This window comes from Copadichromis virginalis, linkage group LG1, assembly GCF_057382275.1.
Source record: "Copadichromis virginalis isolate Kocher_CV1m ecotype Utaka linkage group LG1, C_Virginalis_male_GT1.1, whole genome shotgun sequence".
Classification (NCBI taxonomy): Eukaryota; Metazoa; Chordata; class Actinopteri; order Cichliformes; family Cichlidae; genus Copadichromis; species Copadichromis virginalis.
The window spans coordinates 40421672-40443257 of NC_140618.1; the positions used below are offsets into that span (position 1 = coordinate 40421672).

Sequence of the window (21586 nt, forward strand, 5' to 3'; positions counted from 1 at the left end):
GGTAAGCAGTGTTGGTCAAGTTTCTTGACCAACACTGCTTACTGATTAATTAGTTAATTAATCAGTAACTAATTACTGATTACTTCCCCCAAAAAGTAATCCTGTTACTTTACTGATTACTTATTTTCAAAAGTAATTAATTACTTAGTTACTTAGTTACTTTTTAAAAACACGATTTACAACCTGAATAGGTGATAAAGTGATAGATCTTTCAGCCCAATTCTACTTTTTCTGCATAATCATCATACAAAATGTAATCAAATGGAAAAGTCTCTTTTTAAAACTTGTTTTATCAGTTTTAATCTTTTAACTTTATGCATCAAGCAAAAATTTAATTATATGCAACATTCTCTGACTTGAATAAATTCGTTTAACATTTAAACCTATTTTCTGCACATTCCAGCACATAAAATAATTTTTTTTTGTGTTTACACTCAGTCTTTCAAATAGATGCAAGTAAAACACAGCAGAAAATAAATAAAGTCAAAGACTCAGTGGTCCTGTTGCTCTATTTTCACCTGTAAAGCAGGAGTTGGGTAGGCGGAGGTTTACCCTGGTGCAGGTGTGCCGCGGTCAGTGGAAGAATCCGCGAGTTTCTCTGTGAGTTTCCCATTACGTCATAGCTACTCGGTGCTTGTTGGAAGTTTAGGGGTTTTTTTCGCTGTAAAAAGAAGTTTTCTTCCCACGCACAGCGGACACTAATGTTTTTGTCACTTTTTATGGAATCAAACTCAAAGTAAGGTCAGTACTTCCACGCTTTAAACGCTGCACGCTCATACTCTCTCCCACAATCAACATGTGATCCATTGTTGATCTGCACACAGCTGTTGTCACTAACGTCGCACTCGCTTACGTCACTGTCATGAGACATTCTTGCAAAAAAAAATCACAGTTTTAGTAACGCAGTAATGCAGCGTTCCTACGGGAAAGTAACGGTAATCTAATTACCGTTTTTGCAATAGTAATCCCTTAACTTTACTCGTTACTTGAAAAAAGTAATCGGATTACAGTAACGCGTTACATCTCTGCTGGTAAGTAATAATAGTAACACATTCAAGTGTTTTATTTGCATTCAACAGGATTTATGCTATGCTACACACCTTAGATGTGACAGTTATCTTTATGTTTTCTAAAAAAAAGGGTTTAAACTGACAGACTGACACAATCAGCTACAGAGTAACATTTCAGTGAGATATATGAACTTATCAGAAATATCTGGTATTATGTGAAAAATCTGCCAAGTGTGGTCACCATAAACCGTGAGATCAGTATCTCCAAAAATAAAGTGAACGTAGTTTGGCTCGTTTAAATGGCACTCCTCGTTTGCTTTAGGTATATTCAACAGCCACTACAGCTGGAAACAACTTAAATTGAAAATATGATATTTAGTTTTTCACTGAAATAAAATACAGCAACACTGCATTACTTAAACTTCTCATGTACATTTCTAACAGCTGCATTTTAAGTCATTGGTCAATACCTCATTACTTTATGGCTTTATATATAAAACACATTTTAGATATGAGTAGATATCACATCTACTTATATATACAGTATATAGTCATAGTCTCTTGATGCTGAGAGCAGCTCGGTTGCTGACAAACAGAGTTTGCATTGTACGGTCAGTAAGAAATGCATTCCTGCCCGTGCACTGCTGGCTCTGTTGTGCGGGCGCCGGGTCTATTGTGTAACTGACGCCACCAAAATTAACAGGAAGCTTGCATTAGAGCCTCTTATTTTGTGTTTTGTTTGGGTTTACGGCAATGCGTGAAATTACCAAAATTAGACAGAGGATAGCCTAACATAGGAAACGGACAAGAACACCTTGTAATCCACTTATTTCAACAAAGTAACTGTATTCTAATGATCACCCTTTTAAACAGTAACTGTAACACAATACAGTTACTCATATTATTGTAAATACGTAACGTCGGTACATGTATTCTGTTACTTCCCAACATTCTGATGAGCAACTGTTGGCATATCAGCTTCGATAATAATAATAATGGATTGGATTTATATAGCGCTTTTCGGGGCCCTCAAAGCGCTTTACAATACCACTATTCAGTCACTCTCACATTCACACACTGGTGGAGGCAGCTACAGTTGTAGCCACAGCTGCCCTGGGGCAGACTGACAGAAGCGAGGCTGCCATATCGCGCCATCGGCCCCTCTGGCCAACACCAGTAAGCGGTAGGTGCAGTGTCTTGCCCAAGGACACAACGACCAGGACTGTCCAAGCCGGGGCTCGAACCAGCAACCTTCCGGTTACAAGACAAACTGCCAACTCTTGAGCCACGATCGCCCCATGATGACCACATCAAGCTTTGTAGCGACTAGTTTAGTTTATCTAAGAGCTGATCCGTTTAGCTTAAACTGAAATATTAGAAAACATCCTTGTCCTTGAATGAGTGGAGAAACTCCCCTAAACATTTAAGTGCTGCTCATCCTTTATAAGTGCAGTGACTACTGTGTTCTTAAGCGACCTTTGAGTGACAATGCTGAGTGATGACATGTTCAAAGGCTTGTTGTGGGATGTTCTGGTGAAAGTGCATTCACACGATCATTTTCTGTTGTTGTGAAAATAATTCACTGCAAGCTTACATTTTTTGTTTTATACATCAGTGTGGTCAGCGCCACACATCTTTTAACATTAATACCTTTACTGTGTTTATGTCATTTGCACAGGATCAGCTACAAGACCGCCTATAGGAGAGGTGTAAGGACCATGTACAGACGACGCTCTCAGTGTTGTCCAGGCTTCTATGAAAGTGGAGAACTGTGTGTTCGTAAGTCCTGCAGATTCCTTAACACCATTTTAGCCTTTGTGTCTTTTCTACAACCGGAGTAAATCACGTTACCTCAAACAGATTCAATTCAATTCAGTTTTATTTTTACAATCAAATCACAACAACAGATGTTAATGAGTTTGTAAACTCATTACTACAAACCACATGACAATGTTCAGTCTGCTCACAGGGCAGATGTGCCTGGAGTGGGAGCAACAAAAGTAAATAGAGGAAGAAGTTGGTGAGGTCTTAACTATTGAAGAACACGGCGAATGTACGTTCATTAGACGGCTACATACAGTCCTTTGCACATCTACAGTACCTATCCACATCGAGAATGCAAAGCATGCGAGGCATGTTTTTTAGCTCAAACTTGTAATGCAGACCTGTTAGTTGGTGAAGATCAAGGTTGGGTTATGTTCACACTGTAAACGAATTGCTCTGGAGTCCAGATAAAACTGTACCAAGACTATCCGGTTTGTTTGGTCTGGACCTAAGTGCAATTACTTTGTTCATAGCTACACAAATGAATCAAACCAAGGGTGAAAATGAACCACTTTGATATAAACAGACAAAATACTCCAGGTCTGTAAACAACCTAGCTCACACCTAGGGATGGGTATCGAAAACCGGTTCTTGTTGAGAACCGGTTCCCACTGTTTCAGTTCCTTGGAATCGTTTGCCATTTTTGCAAACGATTCCCTTATCGATTCCAGTCGCCCCGAATGACGTCATCACGTTGCGGAGCGTCATTTACCTGGCAGGAAACGGCGCCTAAGTGGCTCAGACGCTCAAAAGTTTGATTATACTTTACGAGAACGGATGACAACAGGGCAACTTGCAATACTTGAATAGTGGATATTTCATCTAAGGGAGGAAACACTACAAATATGCAAAAGCATTTGCTCACAAAACACGCGATGACCTTAAATGAATGTCGTGTTTTTAATTCCGCTCCGGACTCGTGAATCTCAACCCAGCAGCAGCGGTAACGTTTGCACGTCCTCTCCCGTTAATGCGGCAGGTAAATAATCAACAACAGTGCATATTATGTTAGCGCGATCTGCCTTATTACAAACCTGCCATTACTGTGCATTTAGATAACCATGATGAGACAGAGTCTGGCTCAGATGCTGGCAGTTCTCGCTGCAGTCTGCCGGTAGCGTCTCCTTTCAGGCAGGATAGACGAATGTCACCGAGCAGTGACTCAGTTTGTGGTCAAAGGCTTGCACCCGTTTGCCACAGAAGATGATTTTCAGTAAGTGAATGTGTTTAATTGTAGGCAGGGACATTACTGGATATTCTTGTGTAATTGCTACAGAATAATTTATGTTATACTTTGTTATTGCTACAGAAGAATATTTATTTTATTATTTTACATTTACAATTTTTCCCCGGGGACCCTGTGACACCCCATTGAAGAGCCATAGGCTGGATCTCTTAAGATGTCACTGTTGGGTTTGTAAGGCCATGTTACTCCTACATTTCTATCTTGTTCAAAGAGAAGATATAAAACAAAGTTCTAAGCTAATCGACCTTAGTGTTCTCCTTTTTAAAAAATAAGAATCGATAAAGAATCGAATCGTTAAACAGAATCGAAAATGGAATCGGAATCGTGAAAATCTTATCAGTACCCATCCCTACTCAAAGTGTGCATTTTTGTGTTTAACAGACTAAGTCAGTCTACACTAGAAGAGTTTTATATAGATGCCACACCATTTACCTGTGACATGTCATGGTCCTGGGTCGGTGACCCAGTGTTTTGAGTTTTGTACATTTATTTTTGATCTCATCATGGTTCATGAATATTAGGGTTTTGGTTTCTGTTTTGCATTTCTAGAGCTCTAGTTCTCCTGGGTTTGTGATTTCTAGATCTTAGGTTTAGTTCTGCCCTCGTGTTTGTTCTCTTGTTCCCCAGTCAGTCATGTCTCATGTCCTTCCTGTCCTTGTACTCGGCGTTCCCTCTGTTCAGTGTCTAGTCTGTGTCTGCCGCATGCTTCCTGTTTTATTTTGACAGTCCTGCTCTGTGTTCAGCCTCTGTTCCCCGTCTCGTCTGAGTAATTAGTACCAGCTGTGTCTCCCATTTCCTGATTACTCTGTCTTGTATTTCAGTCCTCTGTCATCCCCTGCTCTGCGTTGCATTATACCCTCTTTGTGCTGTGTCTCCTCCCTTCGCGTCCTGAGTATTCTTAGTTTCTAGGTTCCTGTTCTCCGGTTTTAGTCCTGCATTTGTGGTTTTGGTTTGTTTTTGTCACGTTTACTGCTATGAAGAGTTTCTCCAGCAATAAAGCTGCGCACTAAGTTAAATCTCTGTTTGTGAATCCGGCATTTTGGGTTCCATGGTCTACTGCGTCGATATGGACATGATTTATTTTTATTTATTATATTTGAATTTATTTTACTCCACAAACGAATGCGCACAGTGGTAAAATCCAAACTTCATCCAGGACAGAAACAACTGCTAACATGCTAACACAAAGGTATTAAGCTAGCCAAGAACCCAGAGTGCTGTTAAAGCTGAGCATACTGACACTAAGTAACCGGGTAATAAAAGTAGTGATGAGCAGTCAGACTGCAGGCTCTGCTCATTTTTCTACAGTAGAGTCACTGTGGTGACGAGTTTACACTCTTTGTGTTGGTTTTCATCTTTGCTTTGTGCTGACGGCTTTGTGTTCATACCCAAATACTCATAGAACGATCACACGGTTGTCCTAATAATTTGTGTTGGTGTGTGGGGCCTCTAGGTTTATATTGTTAATTGGTAATTATGAGACCGTGTGTTTCATATCATTTTACAGAGAAACATGATGTAAAAGCAATGTAATGACTAGTATAATGAATTACTGTCTCCAGTGAATAACTAAGTCACATACTGCATTACTTTAAAGAAAAGCGTTCAGTGTAATACATGACCTTTAAAAACCCAATGAGAATTTATAAGAGAATCAACAACGAATCGAGTCGATAAGTGATATCGATATTGAAATCACAATCGCTAAATTCGTATAAACTCCCATCAGTGATTATAGTCCACATAAATGACTGAACATGTGTCACATTTTTCCTGCTAGTTTCTTCTTAGACACAAAATATAGATGCTATAAAAACCCAACAAAAACACACTGTGGTTGATCAAAACCAAAAGTGTTTGTTTGTTATCAGACAGCGCTTTCTCCTTAATATTCCAACCGCAAGAGAACATGTGTTATGCATAACGTGTCAGTGACAAACAAAACCATTTTCCTGTCATATGCATTGTTATTTTCAAACTTTTTCCACTTGATGCACGCACACAGTATGCAGGCTTGTTAAAATTGCAGTGTACCTTGTGGAACAGTCGTTCAATCTCAGTAGTTATCTTTTCACAGTTACCTATATCTGCTGTCAAAAGGAAGATCAGTCGAGCTCTGTAACAAAGTCAATGTATTTCTACCCAAAGTGTGACCACAAGCAGCTGGAAGGAAACCTGGTAAAAGAAAAAGAAAGACACTGAGCAAAATCTCAAACAAACTGCAAAATGTTTCTTTAGACATCAGGCAGCTCTGAAAACTGCAAATCCAAACTGTTTTCAGAGCTACGTTTGTTAGTTGTCTTTGGTCATTTGGATGAATTCATCAGGTGAATCAAATAATTTTGCATTCAAGTTGAAGAGAACCTTCATTCAGTATGTGTGTAAAAGATTGGCCTTATCATCTAGCTGTGTTCCCCGCTTCATGGGAACAGTCCATTACACAATTATTTCTGTCTGAAGCTCAAACTTTGCCAGTCAAAGTAAATAACAGCTCTTCAATCAGTTAAAAACAAACAATTAAACTGAGCAGATGAAACAACAGATGTTGTTTTCAGATCTACATGTGCACGATTCTTTATTTAAGTGTGAATCCAGTCTCATTAAGCTTCTGCTCTTAATTGTTAAAGAAGAATCCCACAACATGCTCTCCTGGTTCTGTCACACATCTACTTATGTTATCACGTCTGACAGTTGTTCAGACAAAGAATCAACTGAAATCCTTCGTGTTTTTACATTTTTTCATGATTAAAATGCAATTAAAAGTGATCCTAAAAAGACTTTTATTGAATTGTGTTCACATGTTTTAATTAATCCGGGTAAAAAGTTGCAACCTCACAGTGTTGTAATCAGCAAAGCATAATCTCCACCGGGGTTTTTAAATGGCCTTGTTTCCATTTGCATGCAGTGTGGCACTACTATATACAGCTTTCTTTAGTTCAGTGTGAACAAGCAAAGGCCGCAGAATAACTGGGCCCTCAAAGGGGCATTAGAGTGCCATCTCTGTGTGAAAGTTTATAAATCCTGGGGAACTATGGCAAAATAAAACTGCTTATTTGTTCTGGAATAAATAAAATATATAAACTAATTTTCTAATTTTACTCTAAAATACTTTTTCTCCACTAAAGCCATGCAGTATTCACCAGGATTAACAGAATGCAGTGACTTAATTTTGTGTACCTGTGGCCAACTGGTAAAGACAAAGCCAAGCTAAGTGGCAGAATTACTGTTAACAACAATGCGACCTAGATTTAAAGGGCCTGACAATGCTCCATAATTTATTAACTTTTAGTTGTAAGGAGGAGAGAGCAGTGTAAAGAACAGACTGGGAGCAAAGACAATGCTATGAAACAATTAATGTAATTTCCCCAGAAATAAAAACAAATATACAGTTAAGGTAGCACTGAATGAAAAGATTACATGACTAAAAGTAATAAAACTGGTTAAACAGTTCTCTAAAAGAAAAAGGGTGTGGCGCGAATAAGGCACGGCGGGACCACATATCGTTATTTCGAGCCATCTTTACTTGCTGCGGCTGCAGCTCACAGGCTGCCAGCCGCACTTGAACCACACCACAAGCACCACACCAACGTGTTTTAACACGGCGGGCGTGATTGCGGATGCCGTGCTGGTGTGTCCACACGGCACCGCAGACCACGCCCCACCACAAAGGGAAATTATTTCAAATTAATATATATATAAGAATATAGCAGTCCCAGTCCAGTTAGTACGTGAGCATTTACCACACAGTCCTACACTCTATCCAAGTCCAGTGGCTGTTCTGAAACCCATTTTCTCCTTGTTTCTATAACAGTGTAAATCAGCGGTCCCAACCCCCGGGCCTCGGACCGGTACCGGTCCGTGAGTCGTTTGGTACTGGGCTGCGAGAGTTGAGGCTCAGGTGTGAAATGTCTGGTTTTCAGGGTTTTTATCGGTTTTCAGCGTTATTTTGTTATCGTTTTTATCGTTAACTCGGTTTTCCTGGGCCTTTTCACGTGTGTTATGAATAAATCTTTTTTTCGGTACGGGTACTAGTTTTATTTTGTTGTATTTATCCGCGACACCTTAAAGGGCGGTCCGTGAAAATATTGTCGGGCATAAACCGGTCTGTGGTGCAAAAAAGGTTGGAGACCGCTGGTGTAGACCATAACCGAATAGCAATCCTTCCTCAACTTCTGTCAACTAGTGTCAAGCTTCCTTCTGCAGTTGAAAATTGAAATGAAAAAATGTTATGAGTGTCTAAACCGAAGGCAAGAGAGTGAAACTCAGGTGCACATTCTTTATTAAACCCACACACAGAACAACTTGGAGCTTATGATGGTACCAGGTATGGTGAGAGATCTCCAGTGTTGTATGGAAGAAGGTGGGTTTAGTCAGCTCCTGTGACTGACAGAGGTACAAACTGGAACAAGGAACAAAGACAGTAGTTTACAAAATAAGCCAAGAGACTGGTCTGTTTGCCACAAGGAGCAAGCTGATAAGCTGGTAAAGTCTGAGTGGCTGAGCTGACCTATTTTGTACTTCAACTGACTGGGGTGATTAGAGAAGGTGATCCAACCGGGGAGTGTAAAAGTCTTCAAACTAAAGAGCAGAGAACGTCTCTGACTTTGAGAATAAAAACACAGACACAGACCAGAGGCTGACTATGATAGAAAAATGCTGCAAAAGCACAGAAAACACAACAGAAGCTGAATAAATCACATTGAAAGTAGAAAAAAAATTGGGTCAGTTTATCTGTTCGTCTGTCTTTTTGTTTCACTAGCTGGGCCCACGTCCTCATTTTAAGTTTGACAGCGTTTTAGTAGGTAAAAGTCGATGCTTTGACATGAATTGAGCTGCGGTTTGGGGAAGGCCTCGAAGAGGACTGGCAGATCCCTGTGTACTAAATAGAAGTGAAGAAGTTGAAGAATGGAGAGGAAGGAGGGAGGGTGGGAAACGAGAATGATCAGCTTGCAGAACTGGGGGAACCCATATAGATGGCAGCCGGAAGGAGCGTGTTTGGAGTCGTGGTCCTGCTGCTGAAATTCCCATACATAATCTCCAACAGCAGTCTAACTGTCACTTCAACATATCATTTTCAAAGTTTGTGTGAGGGCAGATACCAATAATAGCTCGAGCTGATTTAATAAAATCAGGTGTTGTTCAAGTTCCCAGGTGAAAATCAGTAAAAACTCACATCGACAAACTTCACAACAATATAATAATTTATCTTATCTTATCTTATCTTATCTTATCTTAGGCCTCGGGGGACATGAGTACCTAGGTTGGCTTGACCTTCATTGTTAGTGCTAAAGCTCAGAGTTGACTTGAAAAAATTAGAAACCATATCGACTAATATGTCATATGAAAGGGCACAGAAAGAGGTGTACAACACACTTTACATTTTTCAAATACAGAGTCACAGTGACACAAGAACAGGCATCGTGAAACATCGTGTTCCCCCTCTGAGAGGAACAGCGCTCTCTGAGTGCTCTTCACTCAGTTTGACTTTTCTTTCATCACAATGATCCCAAACACACTACCAGTGCAGTAAGAGCAAACATGGTGTGATCTTTTTGAGTTAACAAGTTACAAGCCATTAATTAATGTATTGATCTTAAATACGATCAGTCTTTCTCCATGATTTTCCCAGCACCAGAAATAGACTACACTATATATATACTATACTATACTTTAATACGCATGTATTAAAGTTACTATTTAAAGAATGAAAAGCAGTGTGTAATCAAAACACTGTGAAGAATTCAATCATTCAGTCAGCAACAGTCAAAAGTCACATTTCTTTGACTTTGCAGAAATCAAGAGCCCATTATTTTCCAGTCCTCTGCAATTTTAAAGAGCGTTCAGCCTAATATGTTTTTAACTACGGCCGACTGTGTAGGGCAGAGGGCGGCAACCTGCGGCTCTTTAGTGCTTATAGTGCGGCTCCGCGTGGTTTGGGAAATTAAATTAGAAGTATTTAGCTGAAGTGTATTTTATTTATGTTAGTTCTTTTTAACTTGTAGTTCTAAACTGGAAGATTATTGTGATATTGAAATATAAAAATAAAATTATATTCTATTATTTTTTCATCGCTCAAATAAGCGTCACACTCGCGGAAGCCGGTGTACGAAACGCCGTGCATTTATCGGGACTTTCGACCCCAGGTAGGCCAGTTATGGATCTTTGGATCCACATTATGTCAGCAGCTCCACCGTGAACTATGTTAAAGACAAACACGCTCACGCCTCACAGACGACAGCTTACAGTCCTGTAGAGATAAAGTGACTTCGTACAGCCCCGACCTGCAGACGCTGTGCGCAGAGGTTTAGGAGCAGAAGTATCGTTGTAAACATATCACGGCAGACCCGGCGATGTTTGCATGAACATGCTTTTCAGCATCTCTTTATTGACCACCACGCCCCGCCACACACATTAACCAGGTAAAATACATATTTATGCAGAATTTTGCAAATATCTATTTTTCATCTTTTAGCAGCATAGAGCTTTTTTTCAATTACTTTTTAAAAGTCAGGTCAAGGCTCCAAAAGCCCAGAGGAGATATGAGGGTGGCGGCTCACAGCAGCTTTTGTTTGCTACACGGATCATTTTAGTTCAGCTTTCCTTTTGTTATATTTCTTTAAGAGTTCAAAATGTGTTAATTACATAAATAAAATGTCATTTTCTCACTTCATGGATTTCATAAGCAGAACACCTTAGTTGTTCACACAAAGCATAAAGGTAAAAAACAATATATTCAGTGTTATCTTGATTTTAGATGTCAAAAAAGTATTTGCGGCTCCCAGTGTTTTCTTTTGCGTGGAAACCGAGTCCAACTGGCTCTTTGGGTGTTAAAGGTTGCTGACCCTAGACTCTAGGGTCAGCCCAGTCACAGGGCAAAACCTGGAGAGGGCCTGTGGGTTCTGGTGGTGCAGAGCTCATTGTCTCAGGTTCATGTGGCTGGAGTAGCAGTGGGGACTTGGCAGGCTTTGGATTCTCTGGAGGCTTGGGATGCACAGGGTTCACAGTCTCATCAGGACCAGGATGACGACTACAACATCTGTTCTTGGGAGTTGGTGGAGGGGGACCCAGAGTGGGCTCCTCATCCTCCAACCACTGGTTTGCCAAGAATTAAGTCAGCAAGGATCAGATTGAAGCAATGGGCAGCTAGTCCTCCAACATAAAGTACAAAAGGAAACTAACAACTACAAACTACTGAAACCTGAAATTCCTCTTTCTTGAGGATGTCTTTCAGATACTGTTCATCTATATATATTTTTGGTGGCGCGTCTTCTTATGTGTTCGATTGTTCAGCTTCCTCAGTTTTGTTTAAGAAAACACTCCACACTATGTTAAGATTTGTCAAGTTTAAGCCCTTCACGAACCCTGTTGTTAGTGTAAATATACTATTCTATGCCCATCACACTGCATCTTTGACATTTTTAGCAGATTCAACTAAAGAAATGATGCAACAAAATAATTAGGTACATTTTAAAAAAGGTTCTTCTTCTATGCAGCTGGTGTTCAGGGAACAGGTTCTTTTAAGTCATGAATTGTGGCTTAAGACTATTGTATAGTACAGAACATACATTACAAAAATGACTACTATGACATTAAAATTGGTACATATTAATTACACACAGTATTTGCAGTATAATTTGTTCTTTAGTAAATAAAACTGGTAACATGAAGACTGTTAACTGTTAACATTAGCAGCACAAGCAGTTTTACTGGCTTTTTGTTTTTTTTATTCATGTACCACAATTAAAAATGAGGTTTTCACCATTGATTGATGTTAATTGATACTTGCTCATACAATGAAGAAGCAGCAGAGGAGTAGGCAGAGTATTTATTGCAGTGGAAATGCACTTCTTCTAGATTTATTATTAATCTTCAGCTCACATGACCAGAGTGAGCTGAACTACTACTACTGCCTGTGTGCTTAAAAACTGCAAGAATGCAAAGCAGCATTTACACCTTCTTAGTAACCATCGAACTGTTTATAGAAGCGAGATCCTGAAAATGTACAATTACACGAATTTGTAACTCAGAACATTCAAAACATTCAAACACGTCCACAACAATGTGAACATTAACAAAAGAAAATTTCAGTGACCATGCTTTGTATTTTTCTGGACACCCGCATTTATTCGGTAAGAGAACCCAATTATCCACCCCAGATGGTAAACTCTATAGCACAGTGTTTTCTTTTCTTGTTGATGAAAAGCCGTGAAAGAGATTCCCTGAAGGGGAGGGGGGCACAAAGACGAGTATATTGTGTCTTTTATTCAACATCTACATGTAAACAACTTTAGTCTCTCCTGCATGGCCTAGACAAATACCCTTTGACTCCATTGTGTGACACTACATCCTCCACCTTCTCACACACACACACACACACACACACACACACACGCACACAGCGTTTTTCTCCCATTGGCTGTAGTAGGAATGCCGGAAGCTAATTCTTCGCTCTTAACTACAAAAACATGGCTGCCTGGTCTGCTAACGTTAACATCCTGGGACAGGTCTTTTGTTGTGTGATATACACAGCTTGAGCTAATTGAAAGAAGAAGAAGAAAGGGGAGCGTTTGATTTGAGTTGGGGGCTTTCCCTATGTTTCCTGGCTCTTTTGTTGGCTCTGTTTTTATGTCCAGTTTATCTCTCAGATAAACATGTGATTCTGTGCAGGAGAAGTTTACTTACAATACCTTTTTAGGTGAACTTATGGATGATTCTTTTCTTGCAGTGCTTTAAAAAAAATCAAATCTCTTTTTAAATCTCTGCCTGAGGCCATTGTATCTTTCTTTGGGGTCATTTCTCCCTGGCTTAGCCTGTTCTTCATTCTTGTTAGAACTTACTGTCCTGTCTTCCAGATGCTGAACGATTTTTACTTTGACCTTTGGCCCAGAGAAGCTTTAATCAAACCAAACACACTAATGAATGTTTATTTATACACACATACATACACATATACATGCACACACATACACACACACCTCAAGCTGATGCCTCAAGATATGTCATAAGCAAAAGTGCACGCACATGAATGAGAGGCGGAAGGCGATTGTAGTTAACAGGGTATTGCCGACTATCCTGCTAATTGCCAACTTTACTTTTGTCATCATGTCATGTTTAGGATTAAAAATAAAAAAGATTAAAAAAGTTTAATCAAATGAAATATTGATATTTTTGTATGGGAATTGATCCTGTAACATGAAATGCTGGTAATGAAAGTATCAATATTTCAGGATCGCGTTGCACATCATGGCAAATCAGTCAGTGAGTGCGACCGTAGACAGCAGTGAGGAGGAGACTGCGAGTGTGTCGCAAAGACACATAAATAGGGGCGACCGTGGCTCAGGGGGTTGGGAAGCGCATCTGTAACCGGAAGGTTGCCAGTTCGATCCCTGGGCCCTCTGTCCTGATCGTTGTGTCCTTGGGCAAGACACTTTACCCTACTTGCCTACTGTAGGCGCGATATGGCAGCCTCGCCTCTGTCAGTCTGCCCCAGGGCAGCTGTGGCTACAACTGTAGCTGCCTCCACCAGTGTATGAATGTGAGAGTGAATGAATAGTGGTATTGTAAAGCACTTTGGGTGCCTAGAAAAGCGCTATATAAATCCAATCCATTATTATAAATATGACTGACACCCGTAAACGAAGCAGCATCGGGCTGCAGTTTAAAGAAGAAACTCAAGTCAAATCAAGTCAAGTGGCTTTTACTGTCATTTCAACCATGTACAGTAGTACAGTGCAGAGTGAAATGAGACAGCGTTCGTCTGAGACCCTGGTGCTACGTATGATATATAACAGACAAACAGGACTGCTGAAAGTGCAATGTACAAAACAACTGAAGAACTGAAGAAACCTCGTGGATGAGAAGACAAATGTCTTCACAAAGAAGTCCAGTAGCTTTTTTTCCAAGCTCTTTAAACTACCATGAGCGCGATGACTGAGAAACTACAGAGACATACTCCTGTCTTGACCTAATCGTATAGTAATAATGTCATAGAAGTGGATAAAAAAAGGGTTCTTGTTATTTTCTGCATTGGAAACAAGTTATGAAGTCAAAGTTTTGAAGTCATTTAAAAAGAAGACAGAAGCAAAGCGGCCAGGGGCATTTAAATTGTGTCATCTGTGTTTTTCTTCTTTAATCTAAAAATAATTATTGAATTTTACCTCTTAACAGCTACTATGTCACCAGCAAATTACTTAGGGATTTGCATTTTAGCATTATGCTAAGACTGTCAGAAGTTTTAGTATCTTATGAGTGAAGTTACCATGAATTTAGGGCTTGCAGAAGATTTCCTTTTGCAAGCCCTAATATTTAAAAATCCCATTTAAAGAGGTGACAAATCTACCCTATGTTTAATCAAACATTGCAAAAAAGGAACATTATATAATGCTGAGAACACCAGAGGAGAAAGATTAAAAGAGCTTTTTGTATTCAGGACAAAAACTGTTTCACTGGGATGTTGCAATCTGCTCTACTGACAGCTGTGCAGACAGATCAGGCAGTGGAGGATGATGTCAGGTGTGCCCTTACAGTTGGTCCCACTGCAACTCTGATGTTGTTCATACCTCTGCTCTCATTCTTCCTGCAGGAGCAGATTTAAGGGCACTAAAGACCACCTCTTCATGCTAAAACAATAGCAAGAATTGGGTAGCGATTAGCTAATTTGAAGTATATTAATCTTTCTGTACCCATGGTTGATGTAATCCTCCTTGTAGCCATTCCTGCTTCAGCCCACAGGATGAAAGGATTAGCCACCTCTTTAAAGATTTATCAGCTCTGCTTGAGGATTACAAGAGCATTCGCTTGTTTGCTATCTTATTAAAATTTGGAACATTTTATCTCTCTCGCCCTCAGAAAATATGATGGATAGCATAAAGATTGAAGCTAGAGGCTGATCATATACAGTGCCCACCGCAATATTTGCAAAACACAACTAGGCAAACAGGGCACTGTTTGATTTAGATGTGTGATGTTGGGTTTTTTAACTATTAAAATCATTTTTATCATGCACTTCTGTTGTCTTCTGTGACATTTCAGGACTTTTGATGTTGCTGAGCAGGTCAGTGTTTTCATGTTTCTTTGCATTATAGTGTTGATTTTGCACTTCTGACATTTTTGCTGACTGTGGTAGATTTATTTGAGTTTTCAGCTTAATGATGACCTCCAAATTCAACAATTTGAATCAACATCAGATATTGTGTCTGCTTCATTTGTCATGACTCTACTGAAAAGAGTACATAATATCCTTTGCTATAATTCTTAAAAATTTCATGAATCATTTTTGGAACACTGCTGGCGCTAAGGTCTGCAATTTAATCACACACTTATCTGTTGATCTATGATCAACTGTTGTGGTGTACACAGGCAGGACTATAAAAATTATATATAAATATCAGTGCTGTCAATAGATTTAAAAAAAAATTTAACAAATTAATGGCACAATTTTCTGTAATTAATTGTGATTAATTGCAAATATTTGACCAATAGCCTGGTTGCAATTACATTATTTCAACTTTATATTTAAGCTTGTAACTGACATTTATGCAACATAATGAGGTAAATGGAGAATAAACACAAAGAATGCTAAATGCTTAAATTCAAAGAGAAATCCAATAGTTTTCTTCAGTCTTTTAACACAGCTTCTCTCCTGTGAAATACAACTTTTTGAAAACCTATATACTAATAGCTAAGTATACACTCATATATAATATATATTAGTGCTGTCAAACAATGAAAATGTTTAAAGAGATTCATTATAGGGTTACTTCATTTTGCATGAGCAAACAGACTCGAGAAAAGAGGGAAAATATACGCACTTAACTTGTTTATTGAACATCTTGAACCTTCATGTAAACAAAAAACTGTGAACATTTATCCACTCTCTCTCTGTCACTCTTCGGGAGGCTTCAAGTCCTTGAGACGAGGAACCAAAGCGATGTAAAGCGCGTGTTCTCAACGATATTAACAGGTCTGCATTTTGTTGCAATCCACTTGGCAATTGTGTCAGTTAATATGGCCGACCGTGGCTCAGGGGGTTGGGAATCGCATCTGTAACCGGAAGGTCGCCGGTTCGATCCCTGGGCTCTCTGTACTGGTCGTTGTGTCCTTGGGCAAGACACTTTACCCTACCGCCTACTGGTGTTGGCCAGAGGGGCTGATGGCGCGATATGGCAGCCTCGCTTCTGTCAGTCTGCCCCAGGGCAGCTGTGGCTACAACTGTAGCTGCCTCCACCAGTGTGTGAATGTGAGAGTGAATGAATAGTGGCATTGTAAAGCGCTTTGGGTGCCTTGAAAAGCGCTATATACATCCAATCCATTATTATTAATATGTCCGAGGTCGACTTACCGAGCCCCCGATGCTCCGTGATTGGTTTGGTGCAAGCTGGGTGACACGTTAGCCAAAGTGCTAGCAGCATCCCTGACTAACGTAGGCTTCGCTTCAATGTGATATTTTAAGATGGAAGTGCTTCGGTGAAAAGAAAATTCCTTCTTGCACAATGTGCAAAATACTTTATGTCGGTCGACTGTTCCATCTTGTTATTTTTTTAATACTGAAATTTCCCATCGAGAGGGCCAATGTGTGTTTATCATCTTCCATATTGAGTTGATTGGTTCAGCTGCCCGTCACTACCAGATCAACTGCCCATTTGCACATGTGCGAGGGTAACTCTATTTGGACAAACTGCCCAAAATGCGCTGACAGAAACATTTCAGGGATTTTGAGTCATTCTGCACTGCAGTTGCGTTAATTGCGTTAAAAATTTTAATCGCGTTGACCATGATGGCGGATTAATTTGCATTAACACGTTTAATATTGTTTTCTCTGGGAGCGCTCTTTTTCTGCTATCTGTCCTGGATTAGCACTAGATGCAAACTGAAACAATAATGCTGGACAGGAATTTATCTTCATTCCAAGCCATTCAATTCACACAAACCGACGGACTTGTTATTTTCTAGGCTTAACCTGTGTGTTTCTTAGAGCTGTCAGATAACAACACCATATTGTCAATATATTATTATTGTGGTCATAAGAAATTTAAAAAGGTGTTGGTCAGTGTTCATGATTCATGAACAATAACAAAGAGACTAGGTGAAAAATCCATTGGTGAGTTCCCAGAAGAAAAATCCAAGAACAAAGGTTTGTCTCATATTTTGATCATCCCCAAAATATTTTAGGAAAATATTCAGTGGACTGACAGCTGAACTTTTCCAAAAGCTTTGGTCCCATTACGTCTGGTGTAAAATAACATCATCTGGATCTGGTGTTAAGCCGGCACTGTTGGCTGACTTCTGGCATGGTAAGTGGTATTTCATTCAGATATGGGCTAGGCCTGGTGTAGATGGCACTGTTTATTTGATGGCATGACACATCTGGCTAGATTGTGGTTTGGTTTATCTCGCCAAGGCTCATAGAAAACAGGTCTGGCCTGGATCCGGCAATAAGCTGGCACTTCTGACCGGCTGGTGTCATGGCAGGGTGTCTGTCAACCAGATGTGGGCCAGGTCTGGCAATGATGGTACTATTTATTTTCATATTTCAGTTAGAAGACCTAAATGCCATGTTACTATATTATACTGCTATGGTAGCCAAATGCAGATTTCACAGTTTTGTGAGTGTACACTTTATCCAAAACCTAGTGAGGGTTTACTTATGTTTACCACCAGGTGGCTGTAGCTCAGGAGGTAGAGAGGGTCATCTACTGATTGGAAGGTTAGTGCTGGTTCGATCCCTGGCTCCTCCAATCTGCTTGTCAAGAGTGTGAATGTGTATAAATGCACTTAGTTTAGAGAAAGTGTGTGACTGGGTGAATGTTGCATGTTGTATAGAGCACTATGAGTAATCTGGGAGAGTAGAAAAGTGCTATATAAGAAGCAGTCCATTCGCTGTCTGAACATGGGTTTCATCATGTTTCTGTTGTGCTATTATGTTCCAGCACATGTTGTTATTACATGGCTTGATTAAGGTACACATTAGGCTGACATCTGGGGCCAGAGCTGAAAGTGTTCTGGGCCAGCACAGGACCAGCAGTGTGTCTGCAACAGGCCCATGTGTGGGCCAGATCTGGCAAACCAGATCTGGGCCACCAAAGGGCCGTCATTCTTTGCGGTATATGGGCCATGTGTAAGCACATTATGTGGGCCAGATCCAGGCCATACCAATTTTGCTTTGGGGGTAGTCAACCAGGGTAGTAGCATGATGGTCTGGGGCTTCACGACCTGGACAACTTGTCATAATTGACAGAACCATGAGTTCTGCTCTCAATAAGAAAATCCTGAGGGAGAATATCCAACCATCAGTTCATGCAGGCCTGAAGGCAAAGTGCACTTGAGTTATTCTGCAAGGCAATGATGAATGAACAGCAAGTTCATCTCTGAGTGATTCAAAAAAAGGAAGATTTTGGAGTGGCCTAGGTATGTACCACTGATCTTAAAACCCATGGAGATGCTTTGACATTCAATTTATTTATTTATATAGCGCCAAATCACAACAAAAGTCGCCTCAAGGCGCTTTATATTGCACAGTAGATACAGAGAAAAGCCCAACAATCATATGACCCCCTATGAGCAAGCACTTTGGCGACAGTGGGAAGGAAAAACTCCCTTTTAACAGGAAGAAATCTCTAGCAGAACCAGGCTCAGGGAGGGGCGGCCATCTGCTGCGACCGGTTGGGGTGAGAGAAGGAAGACAGGATAAAGACATGCTGTGGAAGAGAGACAGAGGTTAATAACAGATATGATTCAGTGCAGAGAGGTCTGTTAATACATAGTGAGTGAGAAAGGTGACTGGAAAGGAAAAACTCAATGCATCATGGGAATCCCTGGCAGCCTACGTCCATTGCAGCATAACTAAGGGAGGATTCAGGGTCACCTGGTCCAGCCCTAACTATATGCTTTAGCAAAAAGGAAAGTTTGAAGCCTAATCTTAAATTAGAGATAGTGTCTGTCTCCTGAATCCAAACTGGAAGCTGGTTCCACAGAAGAGGGGCCTGAAAACTGAAGGCTCTCCCTCCCATTCTACTTTAAATACTCTAGGAACAACAAGTAGGCCTGCAGAGCGAGAGCGAAGTGCTCTAATAGGGTGATATGGTACTACAAGGTCATTAAGATAAGATGGGGCCTGATTATTTAACACCTTGTATGTGAGGAGCAGGATTTTGAATTCAATTCTGGATTTAACAGGAAGCCAATGAAGGGAAGCCAAAACAGGAGAAATATGCTCTCTCTTTCTAGTCCCTGTCAGGACTCTTGCTGCAGCATTTTGGATTAGCTGAAGGCTTTTCAGTGAGTTTTTTGGACATCCTGATAATAATGAATTACAGTAGTCCAGCCTGGAAGCAATAAATGCACGAATATTTCTAATTCTAGAGATGTTGCACAAATGGAAGAAAGCAGTCTGACATATTTGTTTAATATGTGCGTTGAAGGACATGTCCTGGTCAAAAATGACTCCAAGGTTCACAGCGTTACTGGAGGCCAAGGTAATGCCATCCAGAGTAAGAATCTGGTTAGATTTTCAGGGCCGAGTACAATAACCTCAGTTTGATCTGAATTAAGAAGCAGAAAGTTAGCGGCCATCCAGGTCTTTATGTCTTTAAGACATTCCTGCAGTTTAACTCATTGGTGTGTGTTATCTGGCTTCATGGACAGATAGAGCTGGGTGTCATCTGCATAGCAGTGTAAATGTATGCTATGTCTTCTAATGATGCTGCCTAAGGGAAGCATGTATAATGTAAACAGAATTGGTCCTAGCACTGAACCCTGTGGAACTCCATAATTAACCTCAGTGTGTGAAGAGGACTCTCCATTTACATGCACAAACTGGAGTCTATTAGATAGATATGATACAAACCACTGCAGTGCAGTACCTGTAATACCTACAGCATGTTCTAATCGCTCTAATAGGATATTATGGTCGACAGTATCGAACGCTGCACTGAGGTCTAGCAGGACAAGCACAGAGATGAGTCCACTGTCAGAGGCCATAAGAAGATCATTTGTAACCTTCACTAAAGCTGTTTCTGTGCTGTGATGAGCTCTGAAACCTGACTGAAACTCTTCAATAAGCCATTCCTCTGCAGATGATCTGTTAGCTGTTTGACAACTACTCTTTCAAGGATGTTTGATATAAAGGAAGGTTGGAGATTGGCCTATAATTAGCTAAGACTGCTGGGTCTAGAGATGCTTTTTGAGTAAAGGTTTAACTACAGCCAGCTTGAAGGCCTGTGGTACATAGCTGATCATTAGAGATAGGTTGATCATATTTAAGATCGAAGCATTAATTAATGGCAGGACTTCTTTGAGCAGTTTTGTAGGAATGGGGTCTAAAAGACACGTTGAAGGTTTGGAGGAAGTAATTATTGAAGTTGACTCAGAAAGATCAATTGGAGAAAAAGAGTCTAACTTAACATCAATGGTACTAAGAGTAGCTGTAGATAATATTACATCTGTGGGATGGTTATTGGTAATTTTTTCTCTAATGATAAAAATTTTATTTGTGAAGAAGTTCATGAAGTCATTACTAGTTAACGTTAAAGGGATGGTTGGCTCAACAGAGCTCTGACTTTTTGTCAGCCTGGCTACAGAGCTGAAGAGAAACCTGGGGTTGTTCTTATTTTCTTCAATCAGTGATGAATAGTAAGATGTTCTGGCTTTGCGGAGGGCTTTCTTATAAAGCAGCAAACTATTTCTCCAGGCTAAATGATGATCCTCTAAATTTGTGACACGCCATTTCCTCTCCAGCTTACGAGTCATCTGCTTTAGGCTACGTGTTTGAGAATTATACCACGGAGTCAGGTACTTCTGATTAGAGACCTTAGTTTTCACAGGAGCTACAGTATCCAGAGTCGTACGTAGTGAGGAGGTGAAATTATTAACAAGATAATCGACCTCTGTTGGAGTAGCGTTCAGTTAGCTGCTCTGCTCTGTGTTGGTACAGGGCATTGAAGATGATAACAGTGGGTGGATTATATTCTTAAACTTAGTTGCAGCGCTTTCAGAAAGACATCTACTGTGATAAAGTCTACTCTCCACTGCTGTGTAATCAATTATTGTAAATGTAAATGTTATCAGGAAATGATCAGACAGGAGAGGGTTTTCAGGAGACACTGTTAAATGTTCAGTTTCTATGCCATATGTTAAAACAAGATCTAGAGTGTGATTAAAGTGGTGGGTGGGTTTATGACCTTGAAAAAGCAGTTCATGCTCAAAAACCCCTGAATGTGGCTGAACTAAAACAATTCTGCAAAGAAGAGTGGGCCAAAATTCCTTCACAGCAATGTGAAAGAGTCATTGCACGTTATCACAAATGCTTGATTACAGTTGTGGCCATAATGGTGGCACAAACAGTTATTAGGTTTAAGCAGCAAATACGTTTTTACAAAAAGAGCTGCAGGTTTGGATAGCTTTTTCCCCTTAATACATGAAATCATTAAACAAATGCATTTTCTTCAGTTGCCATTGTCTAATATGATCTGAAATATGCAAGTATGGCAAATACAAATGCAGGAAAAAA

General features: G+C 40.1%; 1 protein-coding gene across 1 annotated transcript in view; it reads left to right on the top strand.

The window, feature by feature from the left end:
* Positions 1–21586, top strand: part of LOC146719295 (multiple epidermal growth factor-like domains protein 10) — a 206963-nt gene that overhangs the window by 9421 nt on the left and 175956 nt on the right. The window contains exon 4 of the mRNA XM_085463041.1: positions 2689–2789. Within this exon, the coding sequence (XP_085319167.1) occupies positions 2689–2789 (101 nt within the window). The remainder of the gene's footprint in view (positions 1–2688; positions 2790–21586) is intronic.